At 39.5% G+C, this 17,292-nt stretch overlaps 1 protein-coding gene across 1 annotated transcript in view; it reads right to left on the reverse strand.

Annotated features, from left to right (window-relative positions):
• Positions 1–2,820: 2,820 nt before the first annotated feature.
• DGAT2L6 (diacylglycerol O-acyltransferase 2 like 6) overlaps positions 2,821–17,292 on the reverse strand; it is a 26,709-nt gene continuing 12,237 nt past the window's right edge. The window contains exons 2-7 of the mRNA XM_004615774.2: positions 10,478–10,588; positions 9,880–9,950; positions 9,317–9,521; positions 7,733–7,907; positions 4,393–4,604; positions 2,821–2,975 (exon numbers count right to left, since the gene is read on the reverse strand). Of these exons, the coding sequence (XP_004615831.1) occupies positions 2,821–2,975; positions 4,393–4,604; positions 7,733–7,907; positions 9,317–9,521; positions 9,880–9,950; positions 10,478–10,588 (929 nt within the window). The remainder of the gene's footprint in view (positions 2,976–4,392; positions 4,605–7,732; positions 7,908–9,316; positions 9,522–9,879; positions 9,951–10,477; positions 10,589–17,292) is intronic.

Below are 17,292 nucleotides of genomic sequence, written 5' to 3' on the forward strand. Positions count from 1 at the left end.
TGAGTGCAAAAGCCAGGAGTCACCCCTGAGCATCGCTGGGTGTGACCCCAACGGCAAAAAAAAAATAACTTTTAAATTTTATTTTCAAAGTTGTTCACAATAATTGATCACATTCAATATTTCAACACCAATCCCACCACCATTACACCACCTTTATTTCAAATTCTCCGACTACCACCCAAGACTGCTCCAAAGAGAGATGTTAAATAATTTATTTTGTATTGTTTGTTATGAATAATTGACTAAACATGATCCAAAAAGTTTTCCTTAGAGGAAAGTGTGTGAGAATTGTTGTATCTCACCTTGGAGCCATAAAGCCCTGTATTATAGATCACTAACATGTTGGATGGTGATTTTGGGGTCTGGATGCCTCTCTATAGCATGCTGCTATCTTCTGAGATTCATTTGTGAGTCTCTGGATCATGGCTGTTAATGCAGTTAAATGGCACCCAGAGGCAGTTCAGGGATGTGACTGCCAGGTAACCAGATGCACAGGGAAATGGGAGGAGGTGCCTATTCTCAATTCTGGTTCAGCCTGGAGATTTCAGTCGCAAGTCTTTCATTCTTGGGTCTTTTAGCAAATTCAGTCTCATGTGTGAGGACTCGAGGTGAGCCTGTGAAGGTCGGCCATGAGCATGGTGGCAACTGGGTTCGGCTGCCAGGGTTCTTTTGGGGAAGGCAGAGGGACACACCTGCCCCCTTCTGATGTGCCCAATAAAATCAGCCTGATGTGGGTTGTGAGACATCTATGCCGTGTGTTGCTCTCTCCTGAGATTCATTTATGAGTATTAAATTATATATATATATATATATATACTTTAATTGAATCACCATGAGATAGATCACCATAAAGCTGTTCATGATTGGGTTTCAGTCATGCATGTTCCAACATCAATTCCTCCACCAGTGTATATTTTCCACCATCAATGTTCCCAGTTTACTTTCCACCACCTTTCTCCTCTCTCTCTGTCTCTCTCTCAACCTAAATCTCTCCTTTTGTGCATTATGGTTTGCAGTACAGGTGCCAAGAGGTCGTCACCATGTTTGCTCAGGGCGTTCAGCATTCTTATCTGGAAGGTACATCTGAAGTAGCTTTTTCTTAACTGGGTGGCAGCTTTCAGGTGTGGACGCAATTGCCATTTAAAAAAACAAAATTTAATGGGTATATTCACAAGGTTGTGTCACCATCACTATTAATTCTTTTGTTGTTGTTCCAATAAAACTTTATTTACAAAATCAGTTGCTAGCAACTATACTATGTGGTCTCCCATTTATACCATCCTTTACTTGGGGGAAGTTTAGGGGACCATGCCTGGTGGTTCTCAGGGGCTACACCTGGCTCTGTGCTCAGGGAACCATAAGTGGTGCTGCGTATCAAACCAGGGTTGGCTGCAACCATTCTTAAAGTGAAAAAAGTAGTATACATTCTCAATTATTTTATTATTTTAATTTTCGAGACAATGAGTATTATCCTCCAGAAAGTGACCAATTAATGGCATAATTATATAAAATTTCATGTTATAAGGAGAATCCCTGAGGACCTCTGGGTGTGCTCTCCAAACCTAAATGGATAAGTTGATAAATAAATACAAAATCGTGAGTGAAGTTGTGAATCTAAACCTGTTTAATGGGCTTCAGTTCTATGTAATTTTTACCCTCACTGAAGCTCCAATATCAGTTTTCAGTTGCTCTTCACAAATTGACACCCTTATCTTTTCCAGTTTTAAAAATATTTATTTATTTTTGGTTTGGGGGAACACTCAGAGATGTTTAGGTTATTGTTCTGTGCTTAGGGGTCACTTCTGGTGGTGTTGCAAGTTGAACCTGAGTCTACCAATTCTACAAGCTTTTCAATCACTCCCCAAAGTTATTTCATTCCCATTAGCAGTCACTCATTCAATTTTCTGCTCTTACCCATCCCATCTTTAGCAATTACCAGTCTTTACCCCCTCCATTTCTTTGTACCCTTTCTTTACATTTTACAGAAATGGAATAATTTGTAGAAGTTGTCTCTGGTTTCTTTCAATTAGCATAATGTTTGCAAGTTTCATCTATGTGATAGCATGTACAAGTCATTACTTTTATAGAAGATCACATTTCAGTGCACAAATATACTGCATTTTATTTATCATTTCATCAAATGATCTCTGAGTTGCTTCCATTTTTTGTGATTATAAATTATGCTGTGATAATTCGTGTACAGTTTTTTTAGAGCCTCCAATGCGGCATCGTTGGGAAGGACAAGTAAAGAGAGGCTTGTAAAATCTCAGGACTAGGACGAATAGAGACATTACTGAGACCACTTGAGAAATTCGATGATCAACGGGATGGTGATGATGATGATCAATTAAAAATAAATTGATTGATATTCTGTGGTGTCAGTTGTGATTGAGATTCTATTACTGATGCTTTCTAATGCACATTTTTCTAACACCACACAAATCACCAGTGTACCAAGTTCCATCCTCCAAAACTCCAATGTTCCTCCCATTCAACCCCTCCCCTACCAACTCAATTGTATGGAATAGTTCTCCCTTTGGTCCTTTGTTGATACCTTTCTTGTTGACTGAAGTCAAGGGGCAAAACAAATAAACCAAAACAAACTCAAACCTGTGGGTTCATAGGACTGTTTGAAAATTGGGTTGTTGCCTTGTTCTCCCCATATCTCTTACTGCTTCCCTTCAAATTTGATTTATCAAGTACTATCTGGGTTTGTTGACTTCTTTTCTTACCCGTGAGATCCTACACTTTCCCAGAATTCTTTCTACTCAGATACTTCATGACTTTGGGACATTCTTAACGGGGGCGATCCAGCTTCTGTTACATGATTGTCAGTTCCTGGGTCTCTGGGATACCATAGTGGACTTTGTGTTCATCAAATAGCTTTTGCAGGGCACTGATATAGAGTGTATGGTATTTGTCCACAGTCTTCTTGTCCGGATCCTTAATCCTTGGTACTGGTATGGGCTCCCCAACTATGGGAAAGGAGAAGAGACAAGCATTAAAGTGTCCCCAACTAAAACTGCTAATTCCCCAGAGTGCCACAAAGTGAAACTCACTATATAGGTCTCTATCCTTTATATTCTTTTCCTTCAGTCTAGCCCCATCCAGATCCATATCTTCTAGACATCTAATCTCATGCATGCTCATGCAAATTAACAGCAAGTTCAGAAGAGCACTCAATAATATGCAGAAAACCCAGGTATGCAGGACTTGTGATTGAAAACTCCAGGTTCAATGGAACTGGGAATGGGTGACCTCCCCCCCACCCCGTGTTCCCCTGTTTCCAGCAACATGGCAGTAATGCCCATAAGCCACCTCTTGCTGGCGCCAGATAATCTTACCAATGGCTATGATCCAGTGACTCATTGTTCTTCTCTTAGAATAAAGCATAAAACAACTCACCATAGCCATCCCGCCGGACCCTGTGCCAGGCTGTTTCACTTGGGGGACCCCAGATGGGGGTGGGTGAGGGGTGGGTGAGGCCCCTCCCCACCCCAAGGGATCCATCCCCAGCAGCCAAAATCCTCCAGAACACAACCCCTGTCATACTCATGGCTGCTCTCCACATGTTTGGGTCGAGCCTCACCCACGAGTAAACCTATTCCTGGACCACTCAACTCGACCTCTCATACCTCGCACCAACTCATATTTCAAGAGTAGCATTCCATATTAGATGGGGTTTAAAGTAGAAGGCAACCAACCTTAGAGGGAAATATATTTTTATAGATTTTATCTATATATATCTACATAGATATAAGCACACAAGGCTCAACCCTCTAACAACATATTAGTATTCTCTTATAGAAGGGCTTAATGGCCCCTGAGTGAAATACAACAATCTTCAGATACGCTCCCTTAAGGAAAGTTTTTTGGAACATTTTCAGTGGTTTATTCATAACAGACAATACAAAATAAATTATTTCGGTTCTGCTTTGGGGCAGGTGTTAGGTTTTGGGATGGAAACATCCAAACTATGGTGGTGGGAAGGTGTAATGGTGATGGAATTGGTGTTCGAATATTAAACATAATAAAATATTGTGAACTACTTTATAAAAATAAAATTAAATTTAAAAATAAATAAATTAATTAAAAATAAAAATTAAAGGTTTCGAGGGGGGAAAAAGTGCATTCAAGGAATGTATGTGAATGATAGTGCTCTCTGGCAGCTGTTGAACTGTGTCCCACCCAGGAATAGCCACAACTCTTATCTGCTTACTTGTCCTCCCTACCTTACTGTCAACCACACCCTCTGTAATTTGCACTGCCCATCCCAGTTGTATGCTGGATCCCCTCGACCTTGATGGATGATGGGAGGAGGAGGTGGGTGAATCAGGGAGGGTGAGGAGAATGGGGAGGACCAGGATAGTCTAGAGATACTGAAAAGCTCACCAACAGTTGTAATGGGTCGATTGAAAGGCAGGAAGCCCCAGGATCCTCGAGTGAGACCCCGGCCATGGAAAGTACAGAAATTTAGTCCCAGGATTTTTTTAAATGTATCTTGAAAGTTCTTTTGGAAAAACCTTTTCCACGTGCCTTCAGGGAAAGTCTCTTGATTGAAAACTTCATTCTCACCAAAGGAATAGGAAGGGACAAGATATGCTCTGTAAACATAAAGGCAAAGGTATAAGTTCATTCAGGAAGCTCTCTCATGAACACTCTCCACGGTGGAAATCTTTCCAATCTCCCTATTAATTACAGGACAAGAGCCTAAGTTCCCAAACATCTCCAGCTTGTGTCTCATTCCTGAAGTCTTCCACTCTTCATCCCAATTCACCTTTTGAAGGTTGCTGATACTTCTTGTCCTTTGTTAGGAATAACTAATCTTAGTCCATCTAACTGCTTTTGTTGCACACAGTATCCAGCGAATCTTTCTAGATCTGTATCTTTGGGAAGCCAGAGTTATAGTACAGTGGATAGAGCCTTTGCTTTGCATGCGGCAACCCAAGTTCCACCCCAGCACCCTATATGGTCCCCTGAGCCCTGTTTGGAATGATCTCTGAGCACAGAACCAGTAGTCAGCCCTGTACACTGCCTGATGTAGTATCCCCCCCACCGCAAAAAAAAAAAGAAGCCCTGCATTTCTAATGCCACTCTTCTCTTTAGGACTTTTTTCAAGGCTTGACACTTTTTGTTTTATTTTCAATTTTCTTTTATTTTGGAACCACATCTGGTGGTACTTGGAGGCTACTACCAATTTTGTGTTTGGGGATAATAACTCCCTGCACTGCTGGGGGACCAAATATAGTTCGGAGGGCACAAACCAGGACCAATTTTGTTCAAAGTTAAGTGCCTTAATCTTTTTACTATCTCTTTGGCCCCAGACATCTTTGTACTATGATGTTTAGTGTGGCCTTGGTACTTTAGTCCTGCTACCTGACTAGTTTCTCCTCTCCCCACTCTTCTTTGGAATCCACTTGACTATTGTTAATCAGCCAAGTTTTCTCTTTTCTGTTTGTACTTTCTGCTCCCTCTGCTGGAAATGTCTTCCTATACCTTCAGGTAGCTAATTCTATTTTTCCCCTTTAATATTCTGTTCTAATTTTATTCCCTTGAAAAACTTTCTTGTCTACCTTTAAATCCTCCCACCACAGTGTGGATTAGATACTCCTCATCTGGAGCTTCCCTCTCCTACACTAGCAGTACTCTAACCCTGTATCATAGTTATCTCCTTATTTTTTGACTCCCCATAGACAGAAAGCCTATAAAAAGTGGGAGGTGTGTGTCTAATTCATCTAGCTCTGGCATACATGATTGTTTCTGTAGTCTTCAGTGAGTGCTTTTTCCCTTTTTGTTCTGACTGGCATATATTACTAGTAGTTCAGTTCACAATTCAGATGTCATCATGTCATCCACTTCTATAATGGATCAGTCTTTCCATGAGTTGATACCCTCATAGTACTCTGTACAAGTCTCTGTTATTACAAGCTATTAATTCAACAAGTATTGAATCCCTTTTGGGTATGAGCACTGTGTGCTTTTAAGCTATGGTGATACAACAATAAGCCTAACAGATTTTTAAAAAATTCTCTGTCTTTAAGGAGCTTACCTCTTTTCTTGTCTCTTGGGCCACACCCACCAAAGCTCAGGGGTTACTCCTGGCTCTGCATTCAGGAATAACTCCTGGTGCTGCTCAGGGACCATATCGGATGTGAGGGATCAAACTGAAGTCAGCTGCATATAAGGCAAGCAGTCCAGTAGTACTCACTGTACTATAGCTTTGACCCCTGAAGCTTAACTTTTTAATAATTAATTAATTTTGGGTTTAAGGCAACAGTCGGTGGTTCTCAGAAATTATTTCTAATTTTGTGCTTAGGGGATCACTCCTGGCGGCATATAGGGTACCATATAGAGTGCCAGGAATTGAACCTGGGTCACCCATGTACAAGGACAGCACCCTGATGCCTGTACTACTTTTCTGGCCCTATTTTTATTGATGTAAGAGCTACAATAAGCAATGATAGGAACTATATAATTTCATGACATGTAAGATTGTTGCATGGCAGAGCCTGACAAGCTACCCGTGACATATTTGATACGCCAAAGACAGTAACAACAACGTGCTTTTTGTTTTCTTGGAGCGAGCAGAAGCCATCGGGTCACACTAGCACGTGACAGGGACAAATGAAGATGTTACTGGGGCCTGCTTGAGCTAATCGATGAACAACGGGATGACAGTGATACAGTGATACAGTGAAGGTTATAAGTGCAATGAGGGAGTGGGATAGTCAGGATGCATCTTATGAAGAAAAGATATTTTAGCAAAGAACTAAAGAGTTAAGGGAATGAGCTAAGCAGGATTTTTAAAAGAAATGTTTCAGGAAGAGATCCCCTTAAGGCTGGAGCTCATGTCCTATATTAGGGACAGGAAATAGTTATAATGGAGTGAGCAAGGGGAAGATCAGTGGGAGATAATATTTGAGAGGTTAAAAGAACTAAAATATTTAGGATCTAGCAGACCCTTGGAAAGATTTCAATTTTTGATTAGAGAGGGGAGGGAGATAGCTGTTGGGTCATTTAGAATAACGACACAATATGATATGTTGAACAGGATCATTCTAGTTACAGTTGAGAATAGGCTCTTGGATGTGGTGAAGGCAGGGACAGAATCAGAAAACACAATTAGGAGATTTTTGTAATAATCCAGAGAAGAAATGATGTTAGATTAAATGAACAGATGTTAGTCAAGATAGTGAGTGGTTGATTTCTGGTTAGATGTTATAATTGTGCATACATCTGTCTTTCTCCACTGGACTATAGTTCTTTAAAGGGAAAGACCAAGTCTAATTTATTTTTATATCCTCGACACTTGGAATTATGCCTTCTAATTATGTTTGATTACTAAGAATTGAATATATTCAATACATATTGAATATATCCTATTTACCAAACCAGATTATAAGCTCCTTGGAAACAGTGAACATGTCTTATTTATCTTTGTACGCCCTATGGTATCAAAATTCTACATAATGATTTGCTATGAAGCTCCATTTCTCAAGGACTCCAGCCTATCAGGATAATGGGAAGAAAATAAACGACTTCCAACTCCATGTAAGAACTCACCAAAATGTCTCTGGTAATCCCAGTACCCTTAAAACATAACATGAGTAAGTAGAGAGAAGCAGTAAGAGGGTGGAAGGGGTTCCTTCTTACAGGTTTCTAAGAGAGGGAAGCATGCGCTAGAGAATTTATGGCACTCTTGATGATAGGACAGTAAATCTTAGGGACTCACCCTGTTTTCAGTGCCAACTTCACAAAACCTTTGCGATTTTTAAGGACGATGGTAGATGCTCCAGGTCGGCACAAGAGAGCTTCAGCAGCTCCACCCACCACAACAATCACAGCATTGCCTGAGTTTTTGCAGGTCAGAAAATACCTCAAGGATGACTCACACACTGGGCGCACTCCTGTGAAACCAAAGAGCCAAGTGGCATAACAAACATGGTTCCTGAGACTGGATGATAGGGTTCCTTCAGGCTTTCCCTTCAGTTCTTCTGTTTCTCAACTTGTGATTTTTTACTCTTCTGTCTTTCACATGAGCTTTACAGACTGGGTGAACCCTAGTCTGAGGTCCTTTGGGTCAGTTTCTTGCCTTGGAGACCTGTGTTACTGGAGCGAGGGCTATATTGAATTCCTCTTCGCATGTCCTCTTAACTCAATAATGTTAAGGCCCACCCTCCCCTATCTACGAACCATAGCTTCCTTCTACTTTCTCCCAGCTGACAGTGATGGAGACTCTACAAAGTTCTGTCCCCTCCCTCTAGTGATCAGCACTTTCCACCAACCTGTTTTATTCTTAACCTGCTGGCCACAGGAGAGCCAGTTGCTGTAGTCTCTGGAGAGTAGGCAAAGTGAAGAACATACTCAAGCCAAACTGAGAGTAAAGAACCTACCAAAACCAAGCTGGAATGTAGATGAATCATGGAATGAGGGTGACTCCTACTTCTCAATAACAATCACAGCCTTTCCTCGCTTCTGTTTTTATCCTTGCCCTTTCCTTACCTTCGATTTTTTCCAGGATGGCAGAAATGGTCTCCAGGCCTCAGTCACCAAAAAAGGCTGCTGCTCCAGGTTGATATCAATCTCAGAGGTGAGCAGCGCATATTCTAGCTCTCTAGTGCTTCTACATGGAGCCTCCAGGTAAATGCACCCGACCTTTTAATTTTTGATTTAAGTTTTTATTTGGAATCCAGAAAGATGGGTATTCATATTACTCTGGCTTGAAGTTGGGCCTGAGAAAGTTGTCCTGGATTCTGATGCTTATTATTTAACCCTTAAAATATCATATAAATTTGATGAGGCTCTCAGAGGATAGCCATGGGTCAGCAAGGTACCAACTAGTTTGTGAGACTTTAAAATGTCTTTAAAATAACCTGAGATAATATCGACCATATAAATGACTAGCTAAAAAGTCCAACTGATATCGCAGAAATATTCTGGCAAGGTTCATCTGAGCTGCCCAATTCATGCCTGATTTTCCCTACATTTAGGTTTGATATTTAGTTTTTGATTTAGTTTTTGATTTCCATTTTGTCTTTGATCCTGTACTCCAGCACTTCTGTGTCCTCCTCTGAAAGGATTATGGTCAATGTGTATGAATTCCTATAACTTAATCTGCTGCCTAAAGAAACCCTGCTTCACAGATCTTGGATGAACTTGATAACTGTCTACCTGCTCCTGCTTGTTGACCTATTGTGTTGTGGATGAATTTGAACTGAAGCCCTCTTTCAGCAGGGAGTGATAGTAAACTGATTTTCCATGCATATTGGGAGTGTAGTCTGAGGTACGTCAGATAATAGAATGGACTTCTACTCACCCACTGCCATCACATATTCTCGCACAATTGGGATCCAGAAGAGCCCCTCCAAGGTCCCTAAAGATGGGGTGATGTCTGGAAAAATCTTAGAAACGCCAGTGGCCTCAGTGGCAAAGTTGATGAAGACACCATGAGAGAAAATGCCATGGGGGTGGTTCACAATGACATAGTTGTGATCAGGTGAGAGATCATGGGTCTTCACCAGCTGTTAGGAGATTTAATCAGAAAAGTGGGTAGGAAGAAGAGGATATGTGAACTCAGATCCTAGCATGTAGTCTGTGCTGCCCTTAAGGATCCTCAAATCTCTATTTTTTTGAGTGTCATCATTCTCATAGGATTTCCAAGGGATGCTCAGAGAGGCAGATCTAGGTTTGCCTCTGCCAGTAAGGATTTCAATTCAACCATCTCCCCATCTTTCCATCCCTCTAGAGACCCTACTCTATATGATGCCTCTAGACCTGGAACTTCATGCTGATAACCAAAGTCTTTGAAAACATAAAACTGAGTGGGGGTGAAGTATCTGGGAAACAGGAAGTAAAGGCACCCAGAGGAAGGTTAATTACCTTTACTGGGAAGTAACTTTGGAAATACTTCCAGAGGGTCCAGTTTCTTACCCAAGCTGAACGCCTACCACCTGTGAGAATAAAAAAAGGAAGGAAAGAGAAAGTAGGATATTGCCAATACCTCTACCTTTTTCAGAGGTGATTCTATAATCTTCAGGTCACAGGAACTACCATACTCTCACAATTTCATATTTCTAGGGCACAGAGCTACATATATATTCCTATAAATCAAAACCTCAAGAAGACGTAAGGAAGTGCATCCTTCTTTGGGCCAAGTCAAGGAAACAGACTGAAGCTGGGAACATCTACCTAGAAACTCCAACATTTTAATTCTTCCTGGGGCACTTGAAGGGGCCGCTGTTCTCTGCTGAACTTCACTCCATCTTCTCTCCTTTCCCAACTGCCCTCTTTATCTTCTTTCTTCCTTCTCTCTATTTCCCCTCTACTTGCCCTTACACTTTTACATTCTCTTTCCCCTTCTTTCCTCTTTCTACACTCTTTCTCTCTGCCTCTTTCATTCATTCCCTTCACCGCCCTCTCCCTGTGATTCCATCTTTGATAAGACAAGGACCCTCCACCCCTTTCCCCTAACACTTACCTTGAATGTGGGTGTCCCAATCATAGGCAAGCCAGACTAAGGGGAGCAAAGACAACACCCAGTACTTAGTGAACATCAGATAGAAGGGTATCAGGAGAATAGGTATAAGTCCTGTGGAAGACACAAAGGGTTCATACTCTTCAGTTCTCTTCAAGTTTTAGTGCATAACCCTTTTCTCTGCTTTATACTGAAAAGGCAGGTCAAGAGTTGTGTGAGACCTTTCTCTTCATCTTGGCTCCCTCGAGTCCCTGCAAACTTGCTGTGGACTGGACTGACTTCGAATCCCTGGATACTGATGTCCTCGATGACTCAGTGTGTAACTGGAAACAGTAGACAAAATTCTAGCATGCTCTCAACCGGGGTCAAAGGACAGCATTAACACCTTGGGCCAATGACTGTCATCTTCATTCTGGAACTCAGAAAGTCCTTTCTAAAAGCCTGGCTCCAAAATAAATATATAAAATCTTGACTCTTCTTCCTTATGAAATTGCTCAGCCAGCACATTCCACAGTGGCGAAGAATAACCTATGGTTTGTACAGGCCATAAGATGATGAGATACAATATACATTAAAAACTTTTTTTCATGTTCAATTTTTTTCCCACTCAAAATGTCTCAAAGTTTCAGAAGGAAAAATTTATCTCTGTTAACGAAGGGCCACATCAGGCTCTTCTGTTAAATACAAATGTGATGCTTCTTACAAAAGTGAAAATCAAATTAAATTTTATTTCTTTTTTCCTTTATTTTTTATTTTTTTATTAGTGAATCACCTTGAGGTACAGTTACAACTTATAAACTTTCATGTTTGAATTTTGTTTACATCCCTCCACCAGTGCCCATTCTCCTCCACCAATGTTCCCAGTATCCCTCCTACCCTCCCACCTCATCCCCCACACCTCACCCCACCTCTGTGGCAGGGCATTCCTTTTTGTTCTCTCTCTCCTTTTGGGTGTTGTGGCGAATTGCATTTGAAAATCTGTTTTCAGTCAGGGTTAGGAGATAGTGCAGGGGTAAGCACTTGCCTGACATGCGGCACATCACAATTCTATACCTAGTACTGCATATGGTCCTCCAGTACTACCAGGAGTGACTACTGAGCACAGAATCAGAAATACCCCTGAGTACCACTGGGTGTAGCACCTAAATCCAAAATAAAATAAAATCTCCATCCATGAGCACACAAAGATAAGTACCCATAATGTCAATCTAAAAAAAATCATTCATCTAAGGGTCTAACAGTGACATCTTTTTAAAATTTTTTTGCTTTTTGGGTCACACCCAGAAATACTCAGAGGTTACTTCTGGCTCTGCGCTCAGAAATTACTCCTGGTGGTGCTTGGGGGGCTATATGGGATGCCGGGGATTGAACCCAGGTTGGACGAGTGCAAGGCAAATGCCCTACCTGCTGTACTATCACTCTGGCCCTCTTTGACATCTTTATACTACATCAGGGTGGATAAAAGTTTGAGAAAAGGGGAAGAAACTCAAGACTCACCTTCAGATTTATCTCTTGCATTTTGGACACAGATAAAAATAACGAGGAAAAGAGAAAATGAGCATTTCTTTTAAAATCCATGTTATGGAGCGAAATAAAATTTAGTGATGACTAAATCTCCCTTACAAGAACTGGCTAAGGGTTTGTTTGTAATTAAATAGGAAATAGTGGTGGGAGGATTTTTATGGATGTCTGTCACAATTTTATCTGCTACAGATAAAAGTCCTGTCAGTTCTGACCCTCATCAATGATATGAAATTTATCAGGAAAGTTTCAGAATAAAACAAAATTAAATATGAATAATTAATTAAAATAATTCTATAGTTTAATTTACATATTATTAAAATCTGTTTAGTCTGTATCTTTATTAAGTAGAACTTGTTACTTCCTGGTAACAAGGGATGTCATGAATATCCATAGCTTTATTGAAAGATAAATATGTTTTAAAACAATATATAAACTTAAATAATTAGTGTTTTGTTAGCATTTATGATATTTAAATGTGATTTTATTAAGAAAGATTAGTGATGAATTATTGTGTATCATCACCTATGTCATATGTTTCAACTATGTCTTAGAGAGAGTCTAACCTAGAGCCAACTCAGGAAACACCAACCCCAATGTAATCTATTGAAACTGCAGGTATAGCAATTTAGATCATAGGGAAACTGCCAGCACAGTCTGTTTGAATGTCATTGGTGCTATGCATGGTGAAAGAAATGGAATTTCAGGAAAAGGAGAAACACAGGCAAAACTTGAAAGGAGAGTTAAAGCTTATGAAAAAAAGTTTGTGGCAGCAAGCAAAGGTAACTGAGGAAGGGATGAAGAACTAGCATTTATATGGATGTATGCATGACCCTCCATTAGGTCTTGTATACCAAACCATTAGACAAGATTATTTTCAACACATCGTTCAAGTTCAAATGAGGAGTCTTGGGATGAATTATTAAGGAGAGAGTTCACATATAAAGTAGGTACATAATATAGTTTGCTCTGAAGACGGTTAAGACATCTACAGAAGTATATATTTTTCCGTAAGTATTTTTAAAATTATATATATTATATATAATATATTATATATAATATATATTAAGTTATAAAAGTTCCTTAATATGATGCTTAATTTCCTAATGATGCTTAATGTTTTTTTGCGTATGTTTGAATTATGTATATCCTCTTTGGTGATATCCTTGTTGAAATATTTGGCAATTTTTTCAATTGTTGTTTTTGTTTATTGTTGAGTTTTGAGGGTACTATATAAATTCTGGATGCAAATCTTTTATTACTTATGTGATTTGAAAACCCCTTCTCTTACACCAAAGAGACTGGTACACATCAAAAAGAACAAGAACAACCAGTGTTGGCGCGGGTGCAGGGAGAAAGGAACTCTCATTCATTGTTGGTAGGAATGCTGACTGGTTCAGTCTTTTTGGAAAACAATATGTGTATTCTTCAAAAAGTAGAAATTGAGCTTCCATTTGACCCAGCAATTTCACTTTTGGGAATATATCCCGTTGGTGCAAAAATGCACAGTAGAAATGACATCTGCACCTGTATGTTTATTGCAGCGCTATTCACAATAGCCAGAATCTAGAAACAACCCGAATGCCTGAGAACAGAAGATTGGTTAAAGAAACTTTGATACATCTACACAATGGATAACTATGTAGGTATTAGAAAAAAATGAACTCATGAAATGTGCTTATAAGTGGATGGACATGTAGAGTATATAAATGGATAGACATGGAGAGTATCATGCTAAGTGAAATGAATCAGAAAGAGAGGGACAAAGAATGACTGCACTTATTTGTGGAATATAAAATAATATAAATGATAGTGACACCCAAGGACAGTAGAGACAAGGGCCAGGAGGATCATTCCATGGTTGGAAGCCTGCTGCATGTGCTGGGGGAGAAGGCAGTTGGGATAAAGAAGGGACCACTACGTCAATGAAGGTTGGAGGGATCACTCGGGACAGAAGATGTGTACTGAAAGTTGACAAAGGAACAAATATAATGGTCTCTCAGTACTTGTATTGCAAACCATTATGCCACAAAATAGACAGAAAGAAGAAAAGTGACTGCCATAAAGGCAGGGGGTGGGGTGGAGTGGGGGTGGTGGGAGGGATAATTGGACATTGGTGGTGGAAAATGTACACTGGTGGAGGGATGGATGTTCAATCATTGTATGACTGAAACTCAATCATGAAAGCTTTGTATCTGTATCTCACGGTGATTCAATTAAATAAAAATCAACAGCATGCAGGGAAATTGCCTTCTTTGCATCCCATTCAGGTTTGATCCCAAGTACCCTATAATGGTCCCCAGAGCACCATCAAGAGTGATTCATGAGCACAGAGCTAAGAGTAAGCCCCGATCACTGTCAGGTATGGCCCCAAAACAAACAACAAAAAAGTCCATTGGTCATATCTACGTGGGTCTATTTCTGAAGTCTCAGTTCTGTTCCATTGATCAGTGAAGTGATTACTGTAGTTTTACACTATCATAAAACCAGGTATTCCTTTCATCCAACTTTACTCTTTTCATAATTCTTTTCATTATTCTGGTCCCTTTATTTTTATATATAAACTTTAGAACCAGCTTGTCTATATCTAAGAAAACTTAATGGAGTTTTAAAATTAAACTTTTCGTTTCATTGTCACTTTATGCAGACATTAAAAATGTTAGGACTATTTTAATAAAATCCCACATAACCTTTGCTTAGTTCTAACTGTTAACATTTTACATTTGATGTAATCTCTAAATATAAGCATAAAGGTTTGTATTTGAGAGTACTCTGCAGATATCACAGTACTTTGCCCCTAAATACCTGAATATTTTCTAAAAACAAAATTTTTTTCTAGTACCATTATCAAATTTGGGAAACAGTATTTATACACTGTCACTGTCACTGTCATCCCGTTGCTCATTGATTTGCTTGAGCGGGCACCAATAACGTCTCCATTGTGAGACTTGTTTGTTACTGGTTTTGGCATGTTGAATACGCCACGGGTAGCTTGCCAGGCTCTGCCGTGCGGGCGAGATACTCTCTGAAGCTTGCCAGGCTCTCCAAGAGGGGCGGAAGAATCAAACCCGGGTCAGCAGCGTGCAAAGCAAACGCCCTACCGCTATAGCTCCGGCCCAAAGAAATATATTTAATATTGGGATTTTTATTTAAATTGCACTATATAAATAATTCTGAAAAGAATTGACATCTTAACTGTGTCTTCTAATCCATGCGCAAGTCAGATCCCTAACTATCGGGGTCTTTATTAATTAGCATGTTATTATTTTTTTCTAATTTATTTTTGGCAGTGCCAGGAATTGAACCCAGTACTACTGTATGCATGTCTTTTACTTTACCAGCTGAGAGATATTCCTGGCCTTCATTAGCATCTTATTGTTTTTGGCTTGCAAGATGCCATACAGGTTTTGTTAAATCTTTAACGGATTCATTTTTTGTAGGTATTTAAAGTTTGCATGTGTGTAGATGGGGCTGGGGAACACACACAGGGCTTCACCACTAAGCTGGGCCTCAATGATATTATTTTTAAATTTCCATACCTCTCTTTTTTATTATGGTGTTGAATACAAATGTTGAGAGATCTTTTTGCTTTGCTCCCAATATTAGTGAAAGGGCATTCAAATCTTACATCATTATGCTGTTAGCTGTAGGGTTTTGTAGATGCTGTTTATTAAGTTAAAGACCTTTACTCACTTGCTAGCTTACTGTTCCTAGCTTGCTGAGAAGTTCTAATAATGATTGAAGTTGAAGTGTGTTAAATGCTTTTTCTATATCAGTTGACATGACTATATGCTTTTCCTTCCATAGATGTTTAATACGATAGCCACATGATTAATTTTTAACATTTATACTTACATTTGTGAAATACCACTCACTTAGTTATGGTATAATATTTATATCATAATATTTAGTTATGGGCAATATATTTGTTGGATATGTTGTTGGATTTAATTTGTCAGTAATTTTTGAGCATTTTTGCATTTGTACTCATGAGAGATATTAGTTTGCAGTTTTCCTTTTTGTACAGTTTTTATCTGATTTGGTATCATGAATGATTTGGTAAGTGTTCCATCCTCTTCTATTTTCTGGAAGAGATTCTATGGAATCTGTGATATGTCTTTCTTAAAATATTTGAAATAATTTTGTATTGAAACCATGAGTCTGTGAGTTATGGTTTAGAAGGTGTTTAAGATTCAAGATTTAAATTAATAGTTGTCAGTCATCTATGTCATCTTAGGTGAATTTTGGTTAATTGTAGTTTTTGAAGAAGTTTCCAAGGATAATTGTTAATCTGTCTGCTATATATTTCAGTTCTGTCAGTTTTTGTTGTTGTTTGTGCAATTTTTATATACAAATTTGGGACAGTATGTCTACTTGGTGAACAGATCCTTTTATCTCTATGTAGTGCTCCTTTTGATTCCTGATCCTGAAGTAAAATCTTTAACCTATAGAGCTTAAGTTAAAGATGGTACACTTCTGAATCTTTTCTTCAATTCTTCTGATTAATCTCACTTAGCCAATACTTTTGTACATTTGTCTACTAAAACGAACTGTTTTATACCTATATTTTGTTCCATTTTCATGAATACCCTGTTGGAACAGCAACCATTTTCATTTCGATGAGGAACCCAGATACAGAGAGGTTAAATAACTACATAAAGTTTCACAGTTAGGGTGCCAAGTATTTGAATGGGGAGAGTTGGCTGGATGTAAGGCAAGACCTCTGGTATATTTTTAAAGGTAGAGTCATAATGCCATTTGCTTCCTTTGAAACCTTTTGTATGCTTTTTTTTTTTTTGCTTTTTGGGTCACACCCAGCAATGCACAAAGGTCACTCAGTCCTGGTTCTGCACTCAGGAATTACTCCTGGCGGTGCTCAGGGGACCATATGGGATGCTGGGAATCGAACCCAGGTCGGCCACGTGCAAGGCAAACGCCCTGCCCGCTGTGCTATCACTCTAGCCCCGGTTTTTGTTGTTTTTTTATTGGCCACTCTAGCAGGTCTCAGGGCTCACTCCTTGCTCTGTGCTCAGGGATCAATCATGGTCGGCTCAGGGAACCATATGGGGTGTCAGGGATCAAACCTGTGTTGGCCACATGCAAGGCAAGTACCCTACCCACCGAACCATCACTCTGGGCCCCCTTTCATACTTTTCTACTGATAATGAAATCTAACAAATTGACTTGGCAATCAAGGCCCTTCATGGGTTATCTTTCAATACTTTCACAGCCTCATATCTCAGTGTCAGCACTTAAAATTTTTTTTTTATTGAATCATTGTGAGATAGACCCTTACA

Source organism: Sorex araneus, chromosome X, assembly GCF_027595985.1.
Source record: "Sorex araneus isolate mSorAra2 chromosome X, mSorAra2.pri, whole genome shotgun sequence".
Lineage (NCBI taxonomy): Eukaryota > Metazoa > Chordata > Mammalia > Eulipotyphla > Soricidae > Sorex > Sorex araneus.